This window comes from Micromesistius poutassou (assembly GCF_964030765.1).
Source record: "Micromesistius poutassou genome assembly, chromosome: 4".
Classification (NCBI taxonomy): domain Eukaryota; kingdom Metazoa; phylum Chordata; class Actinopteri; order Gadiformes; family Gadidae; genus Micromesistius; species Micromesistius poutassou.
The window spans coordinates 7,882,436-7,898,607 of record NC_140274.1 but is presented as its reverse complement, the minus strand read 5'-3'; the positions used below and the strand labels follow the sequence as shown (position 1 = coordinate 7,898,607).

General features: G+C 46.2%; 1 protein-coding gene across 1 annotated transcript; it reads right to left on the bottom strand.

Moving 5' to 3' along the window:
• Positions 1 to 2,774: 2,774 nt before the first annotated feature.
• Positions 2,775 to 14,712, bottom strand: ints4 (integrator complex subunit 4). Its single transcript, XM_084466697.1, has 24 exons — positions 14,605 to 14,712; positions 13,800 to 13,994; positions 13,454 to 13,571; positions 13,175 to 13,281; positions 12,944 to 13,052; positions 12,509 to 12,591; positions 11,915 to 11,965; positions 11,643 to 11,731; positions 11,412 to 11,532; positions 10,996 to 11,067; positions 10,614 to 10,788; positions 10,160 to 10,365; positions 9,701 to 9,843; positions 9,496 to 9,611; positions 8,935 to 9,068; positions 8,451 to 8,617; positions 5,781 to 5,874; positions 5,493 to 5,573; positions 5,123 to 5,253; positions 4,914 to 4,973; positions 4,420 to 4,579; positions 3,916 to 4,059; positions 3,487 to 3,607; positions 2,775 to 3,257 (listed from the first exon to the last, which is right to left on the bottom strand). The coding sequence occupies exons 1-24, from the start codon at positions 14,656 to 14,658 to the stop codon at positions 3,079 to 3,081; spliced, it is 2,910 nt and encodes a 969-aa protein (XP_084322823.1). The 5' UTR covers positions 14,659 to 14,712; the 3' UTR covers positions 2,775 to 3,078.
• Positions 14,713 to 16,172: the final 1,460 nt, after the last annotated feature.

Genomic DNA, 16,172 nt, shown 5'->3' with positions numbered 1-16,172 from the left:
CTCTAATGATAGTAATCTGTCGTTAATGATGTAATTTTGTCGACTGACGTCTTCCACTGTCTAATGATCTCATCTAGTATCTACTGATGTCGATCACTGTCTCTAATGTCATCTACTACCCAATGATGTCATCTACTGCCCCTAATGATTTAATCTGAGGTCCCAATGATGTCATCTACTACCCCTAATGATGTCATCTACTGCCCCTAATGATTTAATCTGAGGTCCCAATGATGTCATCTACTACCCCTAATGATGTTATCTACTGTCCCTAATGATTTAATCTGTGGTCCCAATGATGTCATCTACTACCTTAAATGATGTAATCTATGGTGGAAGGAGGTATGTGTGTTGGGAGAGGGTGTATGGTTAGTGGGTGGAGCCAGTAAGTAAGGGAGAGGAGTTGGAACAAAAAGGTACCAGTAAGTTATGCATATGAATGTATATAGATACATTGTATTTCATTCAGTGCATCATAAAGTTATGTGTAGGTAGAGTTTATGAAGAACTCTCCTGGGACCGGTCTGAGAAGGACTTGAGATTCATGAGGCTGGTCTGGAGAGGAGGACTGGTCCCCCAATGATACAGCCCGCCCACGTCAACCTGTCCTGGGATCAGTGTTCTGTTGGCCAACTGCAACACAACCAGAACCAGCAAGAACCGTGTGGCGGAGACACAGGACAGATAACCAGAACCACCATCCACACAAGACCACCCAACTCAAGATCAATACGCCTTCTAGCACTGTCTAACGCCTACCTGCTCCTTGCTGAACTGTCTCTGTACTGTCCAACCCCTACCTGCTCCTTGCTGAACTGTCCAACCCCTACGCTCCTTACTGAACTGTCTCTGTACTGTCCAACCCCTACCTGCTCCTTGCTGAACTGTCCAACCCCTACGCTCCTTACTGAACTGTCTCTGTATTGTCCAACCCCTACGCTCCTTACTGAACTGTCCAACCCCTACGCTCCTTACTGAACTGTCTCTGTACTGTCCAACCCCTACATGCCCCTTACTGAACTGTGACTGAGAGCGAGAGAGACAATAGCAGGAAGGCCTACACGCACACAAACATGCATACAGTAATTCTACTTCTCTATTCCGGTCTCACGCTCTACCTGTTTTCCTGTCTTGTCTGTCTGTTTCGGTGTCTTTCTCCATTTCTCCATTCTCCGTTTCCCTAACCTGTCTGTCTACCGGTCTGTCTCCTGTTTGTCTATCTGTCTGGTGTCCAGGGCCGGCCCTGTACACCTGGGGGCCCTAAGCAGGATAATTTTGGGGCCCAGTTAAGTCCGAGGGGAGGTTAAGTCCGAGGGGAGGTCAGCGGGACAAGAAGTCTTGTCCCGCTGACCTCCCCTCGGACTTAACTGATTGGCGTTAATGTGACGTAACGTTAAGATAAACAACGTCACTATTTTTATTTAATTAATATATATTGATATATTAATACTGAAATAAATAGTAGATAGGACATTTGTATAGGCTATTTCAATTTTTTATTTTTTTGTCCTTCTGTCTGGGCCCCCCCGCCAATCAGGCCCTAGGCACGTGCCTAGTTTGCCTTTGGGTTAATCCGGCTCTGACAGTGGGTAGGGGTGCATGAGCCCCTGCCCTTTTTGCCTCGTATTAAAAAGTGCCCTCTGAGTGTTCTTCAACAATCGCGCCCGCAATAGTTCTCGTCCGCGATCCAACCCCCCCGACAACAACAGCGCTCGTCCGCGATCCAACCCCCCGTCAACAATTCGGCACCTGCCCCTTAAAACTCATGTGCACGTCCCTGCGCGCACACACAGCTCCAAGTTGTCTCTATACTATATTTCTGCTCCTTTCTCCCGTCATAACAACATTACTGTATGTAACTATGTATTCATTTTTTAGTGTTTCTCATGTCAGAAACCACAGTGAATCCTGTGTTTCTGTGCCCCGCTGTGGTGTCGACAGCACAGAGCTCCGGTACAGGACAGCGGTGGTTTCTTTCAGCTTACAAGTATTGTATTCCAATTTTAGCGAAAAACACATAACATTAGCTTGAAAGAAAAAACTGTTTAAGGATGCTTATCTTTGCATGAATTTTGGGATGACTCGTCTACCAATGACTTCAAATTGGTTGTGTTTTAACCGGTGATTGTTGCGCCAAACTGTTTACAAAGGGACACTTGCTTGCGACGCAGCAAGTGCCTGCTAGTTGACCTGCCGGGCGGGACTATCAGTACTTCCCCACATAAAGAGCTTAGTTATGATTGGATCGCTTCCCAAATCGTCCCGCTTACATTTTCGTCTCGTTTTTATTCGTTAAGGAAAGTGTCAAAAGATTTCGTCGTAGTTTTTTATTTTTTATTATTTAGTTATCGTCTCGTTTTCGTCAAACTGTAGACCCCCCCCCCCAATGTTTTCTCAATGGATCTCCACGAATCACACAAGTGGCCAATTTTGTTTAAAAAAAAATTTTCGCTGAAAGATGACTAGTTTGCATGCCTGTCTCCACATCCAAAAGGCCGTCGCTGAATACAATGTACTGGTTGGTCAGGGAGCCTGGGTTGGCGGGGTTTTCCTTTCCTTTCCTTTCCTTTCTTCCCTGATCTTTACAGGTACCGCAGGTTATATGTAGTGCACAAATAAGAACCCCACTCTATGGAGAATAAGAGTTGATAACTACACACTGAAAAGGTCAGCAAGTAAACCGTTAACCTAAACTGTTGAGTGTCAGTAAGTCTGTAATGCACAGTATTTAGGAGAATAGTTAGTCTAAAAAAAAAATACAAGTGAAAAATTCTTGCCTTGTTTATTTTTCGCACTACCAAGAAAATGTCCAGTATATAAGAAATGTTGTACAAACAAAACCTCAGGATCTAACCAGAAACTCAGCAGTAGGTGTGAGGAGAAACAAACAAACAAACGACTGGACCCCCTGGATGCCCGGGAGGCGAGTTGAGATTCCTACCGACCGTGGGACAGTGACGGTATCGTTATACTAGGGGAATAATCCTCGAAACAAATGTCCAATTCATGACATGTACGATCAAATATGATCAAAGATCAGGTTGGAAGGCTTTGGAGAACATAGCTAAAACGACTGTTTTAGCGGCGAGCCGGTTTGGGCATGATGAGGACTTTGACGCTCTTGCTGAAGGGGATCGTTCCTTCTATGGTGCCCTCCGGTGGTGGGAGGCTGTCTGTGCTTTCGGCCCAGCCTGGCTTGGAGGAGGAGGTGGAGGAGCTGTACGCAAGGAGGAGGCTTACCTCTACGTGACCAGGGTCTAGAAGAAGAGGAGGGAGGAGGACGGATCAGACTCAGAAGACAGAGTTCTGGGTTTTGTAATAATAGGATGAATCTTTACAAGTCCTGTTTTACTATCACCAGAGGGTGTGTGTGTGTGTGTGTGTGTGTGTGTGTGTGTGTGTGTGTGTGTGTGTGTGTGTGTGTGTGTGTGTGTGTGTGTGTGTGTGTGTGTGTGTGTGTGTGTGTGTGTGTGTGTGTGTACACACCTGTCCATGCAGAGTGGGACAGGTACACCTGGGTGATGAGTCTGTGCCGATCAGGACCAGGTTTCCTGAAGTCTCCTGGTTTGGGAGTGATCACATGGGCCTGTCCGTCGGGATACAGAACCTGCACCGAGCATGCACACATTGATCACAACAACGTTGTTGACCATACGCATGTACAAAGTGTTGTTGGAAACAGTGCAGCAAGCTGACCAAGGGTATTATTATCCAGTGCACAATATACTGGGGTTGATTAAAAATACAATGCAATAGAAATCTAAAAAACGCATCAACATAAAATATATATTTCAGGGGCATATTGTAATCATCCAGGTGATAAATGGCCCTCTGCGAAACCCCAACTCACTTACATCGATCTGTGCTTAAGACTGAAGTAAAACAGGACATCATGGGGAAAGGACCCCCACCCACCTGGACTTTGACCCGGTTCTGGGGGTCTTGGACATGCTCCAGCGTGGCGTCGATGTCCAGGGCCACCACCAGGCCGGTGGTGAACTTCAGCGGGTTGTCCGACTCCCCCGTGGGCTCGATGATGGTGGCTGTGGCGCGGTGCAGCTGTTGGAACAACAGGAGATGGCCGTTGAGGCTATGATGCAACTCTTAGCATGCTAGCATGTGCATTGTGTATGGATATGCTGACAGTCTGCTGTCTGTATTGGTATGCTTACCCCTTGGGGCAGGGGTTAGCGATAGCATGCTAGTGTGTGTACTTGCCGGGTACCTGAATGCTGACCTGTTTGGATAGGGTTAGCGGTAGCATGCTAGTGTGTATATTGTATATCTGTATGCTTACCTGTTGGGGCAGGGTTAGCGGGAGGATGCTAGTGTGTGTGTACTGTGCATCTCACTGCTGACCTGTTTGGATAGGGTTAGAGGTAGCATGCTAGTGTGTGAATTGTATTTCGGTATGCTAACCTGTTGGGGCAGGGTTAGCGGTAGCATGCTGCTCTGCCGCAGAGTGCTCTGTAGGATCTTTATGAGCTCCACCGTCTTGCAAGAAGAAAGTCGGGGCATCAGCTCCAGCAGCTTGCCCACAAAGCTCTCCTGGAAGTGGGGCAGCTCGGTGAGGAACTGCCTGGAGGGAGCAGATGGAGGGATTCAGCGCTGTTGGCTAACGAGCTACCGGCTACACTTGATATGCTACTGGGACTTTACTTCCAGTAGAGTAAGGCCCTGTCCCGATTCCACCCCTTCCCCTAGATTGGAGCCCTAACACTAGATTTTGTGTGTTTCCGCGAAGGGGTAGGGTGTGTCCATCACGAAAAAAAGGGAAGCAAGGGGGAGTGCTGTTTTTCCCTTAAAATCAACCCTTGAACGCTAGCCAGCTCGACAGCTGACTTGCAGCCAAGGGCACTCAAAGCAAGTGTTCTTGTTAAGGGGAGAGAGATGGGACTGGGCCTAAGACTGACCTCTGAAAGGAATCTACTTCCTGTAGAAACTTGTCACAGCTGCTGACGAGAGGTTCTAACCTGAAAGGGAATGAGGGTCACACACATTTAGTAACACAGACAAGTCAGACAACACACTCACTTGCAGTAACACACTCACAGAAACACAATTGCAGTCAATTGCAATTGCAAGTCTCAATACGCAGAGAGAGTACAGAGACTGAGAATACCCTTTGCGTGTGCGTGCCGTCAGCACCAGCTGCAGAGCCCTGGCCTGCAGTCGGACGTGATGGACCGTGGCCACCTGTCTGCTCTCCAGACCGCTGTATACAAATTCAAGCTTGTAGGTCTCCTCCAGGATCTACACACAAACAACAAAAACAATTAATATGTATGTATGTATGTATGTATGTATGTATGTATGTATGTATGTATGTATGTATGTATGTATGTGTGTGTGTGTGTGTGTGTGTGTGTGTGTGTGTGTGTGTGTGTGTGTGTGTGTGTGTGTGTGTGTGTGTGTGTGTGTGTGTGTGTGTGTGTGTGTGTGTGTGTGTGTGTGTGTGTGTGTGTGTGTGTGTGTGTGTGTGTGTATCCCACCTGCCGAGCAGCCGCCGTTGCCATGGCATTCTGTTTGAGGCAGAGGGGGACAGCCATGTTCCACAACTTCTCCTGCAGGGCCTGGAATGAAGAGGTTAAAGGTCAAAATCTCAATCAAAACATGGTACTTTATGTGTGACTGCAGGGATATATTTGAATAGAAACAAGATGACCCAATGACTTCACTGTTCAATGTGTATTGATGATTAATGTCATGATGATGTAATGTGTATTGACTATTGAGTCATGGCTGTGTGATGGAGGACTTGGCTGCTTTGGTCCCTCCACCTTCATCAGCAGAAGCTGGCAGCGGAGGTAAGTGGCACAGAAGTCTGCAGCGCCCGCCAGCTCCGTCTGGAGCTCCCCCAACCTCTGGAGGTCCCTACACACCCACACACACACACACTCTTTCATATCATCTTCACATTATGATGTTCAACAGATTCAACCGACCAAGTGACTTTCATACCTGCAAACTCATAAGGGTTGAAAAAGGTGGCATCCCCCCCAGCCAAATTTTGTTATTTTAACATGTAAATTAAGCATTCTGGTGTACTCCCAGAAGAAAATAAAGGGAAAAGACAACATCTTCTTATAGTAAAAATGGCACATTTATTAACCCATAAACTGGTCAGTTACGACTGAGCAGTCCACTCCAGGACTGGAACGATGGGGAAAAAAACGCGTGCTGTGGTATATCTTGATAGCGATTGGTGGTCGTGGAACATGGAACGTGGAACGTGGTCATTTGGCCAAAGATTTTTTTATTGTGAAGATAGCCAACTTGTTTCTCGCTCATTATACAGTCGGTTATTATCAGGGGTGCACATAACTTTTTTAGTGAGTTACTCATTTGAGTACCAGGAGATGGTGTTCGATACGCACTCCACACGTAGCGTCGTTTTGATAATAATAAAGGCGATTAATTAATTAATTAATGATAAGGGGGGGAGAGTGTTTGGTTGCGGTCGGGCAGGATTGTTGACGGGGGGGTCCAGTCCGTCACTGCCACGGAGCGATAGGATGTCTCACAGTGACGGATATTGCGATCAGCTGATTTTGCACAGTTCTCCAGTGTGCGCGCGGTGCACACAGCGCTCTGGCTCCGTTTTGCCTTTTTTTTGCAGGTGGGGAGACGCAGAAGTAGTACAAGATACACGTGTAGTTTTGTTTTGATGACCTGACGGTGAGTTACGCAAAGGCGCTGTAGTGGCACAAGTGACGTTACGCATCGATGATTATGGGCGCGCATGCTTACTTGCGTACCAGTTATGCGCGTTATTATTATACAGTCTATGGTTGGTTGGTCGGTCAGCCGTCGTTTCCAAGGCGGCTCTTCTTTCTGTATTCAATCGGGTATTCAATTCAAAGAAAACTTGCCCCTGAAAACATTTAAAACAGCAGCGACACCTGCATCAACGGGTAGCGGTTGCTCCGCTTCGGCTGCTTGCGACGCTTCTCTGTCGTCATCGTGTTTAACCAGCCAATAGCGCGCCAGGTGAAAAAAGCCAGCTTGGTGATTGGTGCCAAACGGATTGGGATAGGAAACAGGAGGATTGTAGGACATGTTCCTTTCCATCCCCATGTGCAGGGCGAATTCCAATCGCCGCCGGGGGTGGGGCTACCCAGTCTACCTCACAGGTACAGAAGGCCTCCGACAAGGATGGGCCACTGAGTGCAAATAAAGCTAGTGCATCCCAGAACAACAACAGACCAAGGAGGACGCGAAAACGTGAAAAAAAGGACGCGAAAAAAAAAAAAAAATTCTAAAAAATAATTATATATATATAAAATAATAATAATAATTATTATTATTATTATTATTATTATTATTTTTATTATTATTATTAAAAAATAATAATAATTATAAAAATATATATAAAAAAATTGACCTGCGCACAAATGTTTTTTTTTGGAGGTCAAAAAAAAAGATGCGCGCGCAGGTCCAAAAAAAACCATTCGCGCGCAAGTCAATTTTTTTTTATTTATCATTTTTTTAGATACCTCCTACCTAGATAACTCCCTGGAGTTTTCCCAGCATGCAATCTACGATTGGACTTGGTCTGGCAATAGCCAGGCTACCTCTGAGGTAGAATGGAGGGGGTCCGATTTTTTACTCCAGTCTCTCACTCAAACATACGCGCACACACAGCTCCAAGTTGTCTCTATACTATATTTCTGCTCCTTTCTCCCGTCATAAGAACATTACTGTATGTAACCGTGGCCCTGTTGCGTGGCTTTCCCACTAAGATAGCTTTCTTTATAAAACATTAGTATTCATTTTTTGTGTTTATCATGTCACAGAAACCACAGTGAATCCTGTGTTTCTGTGCCCCGCTGTGGTGACGACAGCACAGAGCTGGTTTCTTTCAGCTTGTATTGTATTCCAATTTTAGCGAAAAACACACATAACATTAGCTTGAAAGAAAAAACTGTTAAAGGATGCTTATCTTTGCGTGAATTTTGGGATGACTCGTCTACCAATGACTTCAAGTTGGTTGAGTTTTAACCGGTGATTGTTGCGCCAACAAAGGGACACTTGCTTGCGACGCAGCAAGCGCCTGCTAGTTGACCTGCCGGGCGGGAGGATCAGTACTTCCCCACATAAAGAGCTTAGTTCTGATTGGATCGCTTCCCAAATCATCCCGCTTACATTTTCGTCTAGTTTTTATTTGTTAACTAAATTTTGTCGTAGTTTTTTATTTATTTATTTAGTTATCGTCTCGTTTTCGTCAGACTGTAGGACCCCCCACACCCCCAATGTTTTCTCAATGGATCTCCACGGATCACACAAGTGGCCAATTTTGTTAAAAAAACGGCGAATTTCGCCGAAAGGTGACTAGTTTGCATGCCTGGACTTTAGGCAGACTACACTCAGAATCACTCATAAATTGGACGTTGGAAGTACAATTTGGCCTTTTGAAATGGGTTCAAACCCCCAACGTGTGTGGTCTGTACCGTATGGTGAAGTCCAGCAGGTCCTGGCTCCCGGGGGCCTCCAGGCTGTGGATGGTGTTGGTCCGGTTCAGGCTGTCCTGGAGGAAGACCTGGGCCGACTCCACCGACCCGGGGCCGGCCGCCGAGTCCACCAGCTCCACGCCACGCCCCGCTCCCCGACCTGCCAGCTGGGGGGGAACAGAGAGGTCAGCACTATGTGTGTGTGTATGTAGGTGTGTCTGTTTCTGATCTTCAAAGCAGGCACCAGGTGTACGTGTGTGTGTGTGTTCCTCACCCTGAGCCCTGGGACCAGGTGTACATGTGTGTGTGCGTGTGTGTGTGTTCCTCACCCTGAGCGCTGGGACCAGGTGCATGTGTGTGTGTGTGTGTGTGTGCGTGTGTGTGTGTTCCTCACCCTGAGCGCTGGGACCAGGTGTACGTGTGTGTGTGTTCCTCACCCTGAGCGCTGGGACCAGGTGTACGTGTGTGTGTGTGTGTTCCTCACCCTGAGCGCTGGGACCAGGTGGGACAGGCTGTCTCGGAGGTAGGCGTAGTGTCTGAAGGTGTGGTCGGAGAACAGGGAGGACATGGTGGGACAGGACTGGGCTGCATTGAACACCAGCACCAACACTGCAATATCTGGACACAGCTGAGGTCAAGGAACAAACACACATGTGGGACAGAGACCCTCAACCCAGAGAAAAAAAGCCCCTGTCCCATTATGGTCTATACCCCCTACCACAAGGTTTTAAACACTCTGTGTTCAAAACCTTGACTATGAGTGTGTGGCGTGTCCCAATTGTACCTGGCTATTGAGGTAGGGCTGTTTTTACTCTAAGGCCCTAGGGAACTGAGAGAATCATTAGCTGGCTCTGTGAGGTAATTATATAGAAGTATCCCAGAATGCATTTCGACTTACCTTTGAACAATTGCTGCCAATGTGAAGAGCGCAAGTAACGACATCTTAATCAGTCCCCTAACATTTAACACATAGCCGTTTACAAGTCTCAGTCTCGCTCCATATACTGGAGCTGTAAGACCACTGAGTGAGTGGGTGTGAGGATACAAGCAGGGTCATCCATGTCGGGTTCGGGCGTGTCGAAGTAGGGGTGTGTGCTGAGCAGCTCTGGTACCAGAGGCAGCACAAGCGTGGGGTGTCTGGAGCCCAGGAACTTCAAACACCTGGGTGGGTGGGGGGGGGGGAACAGCATAATCCGGTCAGAAAGACGGACGTAGGTCAGGACAGACGGGTGACCAGAGTGAGTACGTACTTCCAGACAGAGTTGCGGTCGGTGGGGTACTTGTTGAGGTTCTTCAGGAGCTCCAGCAGAGCCAGCTGTACACACTCTTTAGTCGACACGTTGGTGTAGCAGATCAGCTCATGGAGCGCCTCTCTGATGTCCCGTGATGAGTCCTACACACACACACACACACACACACACACACACACACACACACACACACACACACACACACACACACACACACACACACACACACACACACACACACACACACACACACACACACACACACCTCTTCAGTAATCTGTGTCTGTGTTTGTGCATGCATGTGTGGTTACGCGTCTGTGTTTACGTGTTAGTGTGTGTGTCTTTAAGTGTGTGTGTCTGTTAGTGCCTCCATGTGTGTTGTAAGCGTTGGGGTTTACGCGTTAGAGAGTGAGTGAGTGAGTGAGTGTGTGTATTTTAAGGGTGAGTGCGTGCGTGTACCTCCAGCACGGCGAGCACGGTGTCCAGCTGGTCCTCCCGGAGGATGATGTTGGTGGAGATCTCTCGCAGCACGTGGATGGACTGCAGCCGGACCTCCTCAATCTCATCGTTGAACATGTCCACCAGGAAGTCCAGGCACTTCTCGGCGAAGCTGGGAGACGACTGGGCCAGCAGGCTGAGCGCCTCCACCGCCGCGATGCGCACCTCTGCCAATTGGAAAGAAACAAAGTGATGATAGTGTTATTTTTAAACCTATGACAGGTCAAATCACGCACATGCACACACACACCCCTTCCTGCTCGTGTTTAGCTCCTCCTCCTCCTCCCAGGCTCTATTACCGCTGGACTCACGATGGCAGTCTCACTGGATCCACCCTCTCCTATGCCTCCCCCCTCCCACACCACTGGCCAATCACACGTGGTCTGAAGTCACGCACACACACACACACACGTACCGTACATCTCGTCCTCCAGGCCGTGCACGAAGGCCCCGCAGGCCCCCGAGGCGATGAGGTTGACGGCGTTGGTGTCCAGCCTCTCCTTGGGGGCGTCGTCCGCCCACTTCCTGCCAGAGGAGAACTCCCCGGACGCGTACAGCTCCTTGGCGCGCTCGTGGGCCGTGCGCTTCCTCTGTGGAGGGGGATGGGGATTAGTCAGCCCGCCCAGCCACAACTGGTACTCTTCTTGGGTTACACTCAGGATTTGTGTTCGTATTTGAGAGCATTTCTTAAAAAAGGGTAAAGAAGTTCAGTTCACTTTGTGGTGAGGTACTGGAATGTGCTACAGTGTAGTTGTTGTTGTTGTTGTGGTAGGATTGTGGAGGTCGGGAACGCTCACCCTCAGATCTGACATCAGCTTCTTGTCCAGCGTCTGTTCCAGGAAGTAATGGCTGACCTGCAGCATGGAGCCCTGAGAACACAGAATATCAAACACCACAGCGCAACCCGTACCTGGGCCTTAATGAACTGAATAAGGGTTCAATGTGTAGCCCCTACCTTCTCCTTAATGCCCCATGTTCACTATCGAGCATCTACCTGCTCCTCAATTATCCTTCTGTATTCACTGTCTAACCCCTACATGCTCCTCAATGTCCTGTATTCACTGTCTAACCCCTACATGCTCCTAAATGCCCCTTGTTCACCATCTAACATGTACCTGCTCCTTAATGTCATGTTTTCACTGTCTAACCTTAACATGCTCCTTAATGCCCTGTATTCACTGTCTAACCCCTACCTGTACCATGACTGTCTCACCAGTGTTTTTGCGGCCTGCACACGGACCATCCAGGATCCGTCGTTGACCATGTGACTGATCTTCCCGAATGAATCGTCTACCAGTCGGACCTCCTCATTGGACGATGGGATTGGCACAATGCTGATTGGATGACAGCAAAGCAAAGTAATGAATATGAAGAATGCATGGTAAAGAAAGATAATAATAACAGGGAGTACTATCTGTGGGACAGGAAGTACCGGTACACTTACCTCTCTGGATACAGCTGACTGAGGACCCACACCATCTGCACCGCAGCTGATCGCACCTGCTCGTAGTCATCAGACAGCAAGCGACAGGCCTGCACACACACACACATGAATAAACAAACACACACACATTAACACACACACACACACACACACACACACACACACACACACACACACACACACACACACACACACACACACACACACACACACACACACACACACACACACACACACACACACACAATGAATAAGAATACAGAGACACAGACCTGCTCGTATATAATCTGATTAATCTTCATTCCTCTCTCGTGGAGCTGCAGCTGAAAACAGAGCACAAACGATACATTTTGTTAGGGCTTTTCCACATCGTTGGGTAGACTCTGTCTAGATACTTTCTTGCATGCGGTCCAGTTAGCCCTTACACTGGACGTTGTTCGGCGAACCAAACATTGTAAACAAATGCCTCGCGGCCTGGCCGGTTTCTCTTCTATTGGACAGAAGATCGGAAACTCACAACTCTTCCTTGTTGTAACAACTTTGTGAGACCTTGTTTTTTTTTTTAATTTTGCTTTGGTGTTCCAAAAAATTAAATGAATATTGAAGAATTTAAAATGTTTTACCAGTGACCATTGCTTGATTTATATAGTCGTCCAACCATTTCAACAAGGGATTTCACCTCCTAATTGCACCACGTCTGACTGTGACTCATTTTGATCTAGGAAAAGTTAATCAATACCTGCCTAGGACCTGGCTGAATTTGTTAATTATATTGATTTTGCCAAAATGAACAGCTCAGGTGTGAAAGCAGCCTTAGAGTATAACCATATATAACAGGTGCCCTGTAGGTCGGCGGCGGGGATTACCATGGCCTTGATGGCTGCTGTGCGGACCCTGGGCTCCTGGTCACCAAAGTAGTCACTGATAACACTCTGGACATCCCTCAGCCCTGCCAACCAATCAGACGACAGAGATTCACAGACAACACCATACGTATAACACATCAAACACATACAGATCAGTAACTCACACTTCACAACACACCATAATACCCTCAACTCAATAACAGGCCTCTAATAACACATTTCCACATTTAACACAATAGCTGTGTTGATACACAGCTATTAACACAAAACAATGTAGCATGTGATTCACCGTAAATAGCACGCGTATGGCAGCCTTGAAGTGACAAATAACACAGCTTTGAACACACACTAACTCAATCACAACAACAACAACTTAACGACTTAAAATGATATGAAGCCATGTAAGGAACAGTTGGCGCTGGTGTGTGAGCATACCACTCAGAGACGCCTCTCCGTCTCGGCTCAGAGGGGAGTCCACAGTGCCTAGGTGACCCAGAACCTCCAGACACTTGTTCCTCACCCCGAAGTACGTGTCGGCCAGGTGCTGCTCACACATAAAGACAGAGACAGAGTGTGTTAAGCCTTAATTGATTAATCCAGTTCATGACGTGAACAGCTGTGTATGACCTTCTGTGATAATGGTTTGTATGGGGGGGGGGGCTATACCTTGCAGGCCATTTCTATTAGCCTCTGTCTGACTGACAGGTTGTCAGGCAGCCGAGAACCAATCACCAGCAGTGTGTCCATCAGCTGGGCTAGAACCTGGTGAGACTCTATGCGTGTCCACACACACACACACACACACACACACACACACACACACACACACACACACACACACACACACACACACACACACACACACACACACACACACACACACAATAAGAATTGGGTGGTTGTTTTTTATAACCCAAAGTAGCAGCAGAAGCAGGTGTGTCTTACTCTCTGTGGTGAGGGCATTGATGGCATCGTCTACAATACAGTCGGGGCTGAAGCCCTTTGTCTTGGAGAGGAGACCCAGCAGGGAGACGATCTTTAGCCTCACAGAGTTGTCTGTTTCCTGGGAGGACAGAGCAGTCCTGTTAGCTCCACAGCACCACAAGATAACCAGGATCACTGCATTCAACGGCAATCTTCATTCTGCCCAACAGTTTTTTTTACTGTTTCTTAGTTTCTTCCTTTTCATGTATATTATTAAAGTAAGTAAAGTAAATTAAGCCACTCAAATCAAGGTGCAGTGTTAGTCATCTGTTATTTGAAACCAGGGAGACGCCGTGAGGCTGCTTGCCTTGTAGTAGTGTTCCAGCAGGATTCGGATCACTCCCTCCACGCTGTCCGCCTCCACAGACTTGCGGGCGAACTGCAGCAGGTACTGCAAGGCTTCGGTGGAGCCGGAGGCCTTGCACAGGTCGATGTGCAGAGCCGCGGACTTACTGGGCTTGGAGAGACGGAGCTTTTTCACCGGCGCTTCCTCTGGGGAAATCTGTCAACAAAAAAACTCAAAAAAATCACATCTACCCGAAGCCCAATATGTAAAGACACACTAGAATTGTATATCTATATGTAACGTGCGTTGTCCAAAAATGTGTTTTAATTGCACTATAAATGTGTCATAAAAGCCCTTTAGGTCGTTGCACACATGACGTTCCGGGATACAACAAGGTCTTCCTTAGGGTGTATCACACTCGCAAAGAGTAATTGAGCTGAACGGATTATAGCTTGGTGATTGACTGATTGCCACAAATGTGTCATCAATCATCATATGGAAACATTTATAACACATTCATAACAAGTGCAACCCCCACTAGAAATTCGCAAGAACCGAATACCCGTTTGTGGGGAAGGGAACTTTCACACATGCTGACTACAACAACGAGTTTCCAATGAGTAGACTAATACATTACTGGTAGTACTGTCTACTGCAGTTTGAACATTGTGTGACTATCAACTATTATTGTTGGTAACTTCTGCTTTAATAAGTGACATGAGTATAGAGGCATGGGAACAACGAGACGTTCAGCGTTAGCTAGTTGATTTGAACGTAAGCCTTTTGAAAACAAGGATAATGTAAAACCATTAAAACAATATGTTACCTGAATCACTTTGGAATATTCCTCATAAACGCGCTTTTTCAGGTGCGCTGCCATGTCCACAGCAGCACAGACAAAACAAAACAAAGCTAAGCTAATGTAAGAGGCATATGTCCCTCTTGACGGTCCGTAGGTACCAAGTCGAACGGCGTTTAGCCGTTAAATCCCAGTGTGTTGCATAGCGCCCTCTACTGGGTTTAATTATTTATTTTAGTTATCATTCTGAAGGAATATCAACCAGACATGTTCAGTGGTTTCCCGATACAAATGTTTATTCTGTCGATTAGACATGTCTCAATCGAACAACGCAATGAAATGGTTAAACATAATTTATTTAAAAAATGTACGTATGTTTTAATACTTGCGACACTCTCCAAGTCCTAACGGCTGCGGCCTGCGGGAAGGCGGAGCTAGACGTCAAGCCCCGGCCAGAAAGGTACAGCCCACATCCAGTACCTTTATCGTGCTTCATTCAGGACGAAACTTGCTGCATTTACGAGACCTGCGAACTGTTTTTTTTTTTTTAACGTACATAAATGTTGTCATCTATAAAACGAAATTAAAAATCTATAATTAGATCAGCCAAAAAAAGACAAATGCGTTTATATTTTGTCATTTTGCGTCTTCTTGGTATGACAAATGCGTTTATATTTTGTAATATACATAGGCCTACATCATTATTTGCCTCTACTTGGAACATTTTGCATCTTCTTGGTATGAATTGGCAACATTGGGCGAGTTGAATTTAACTTTTTGGAACATATTTCCCACAGCATTTAAAGGCCTGCATTATATATCATTTGTGTATTAGGCAATTGTAGTCAATAAGCATAATCAATAAACACTAGGCCTTTATAGCAGTATAGGACTTTATAGCAGTAGCCTATTTGATGTATAATAGGATTTTTGCTATTCAGAAATATTCCAATGGTGCACTTCAAAAGAATATCTTTCAGGTGAATCAATCATTAATCATCAATCAAGAAGTTGTAGTTTATACTGTGAATATATGGTTAAAAAATGTTGTTCATAACCTAAAGCCAATGTAGGCTATATTAACATATGCAATATATGTTACCACAATCTGTATGTTTCTATATGAGGTAGTTATGGAAATGAAGGACACATGAATAATTATAACACTCACCTCCCCTGTGTTCATGTGAATACTCTCCCTATTCCTAAGATAAGATAAGATAAGATATACTTTATTCATCCCAGCAGAGAATTTTAGGTGTTCCAGCAGCCAGCATACATATCCCACCTACACAAAACATGAGCCCACAATACATAGCCTAGGATAGAAAAAGTGGAATGGATGGTCTATGTGCATGTAGTAGCTGTTACTCATAGATAACAGTACAAAATGTGTGCAAATATACAAGTGTGCAAATATACAGGTGCAAAAATACAGTTTGATATATATAAGCAGCTTAAGCTTAAGTTGAAATGAATATTCTTCTGTCCTTACTAAAAGGGGAGTCATTATAAAGTGCAATTGCAGTAGGTAAAAAAGTATTCTTAAATCTGTCCTTTTTGCAGCTTAGCTGTCGCAGCCTCCAACTGAATAC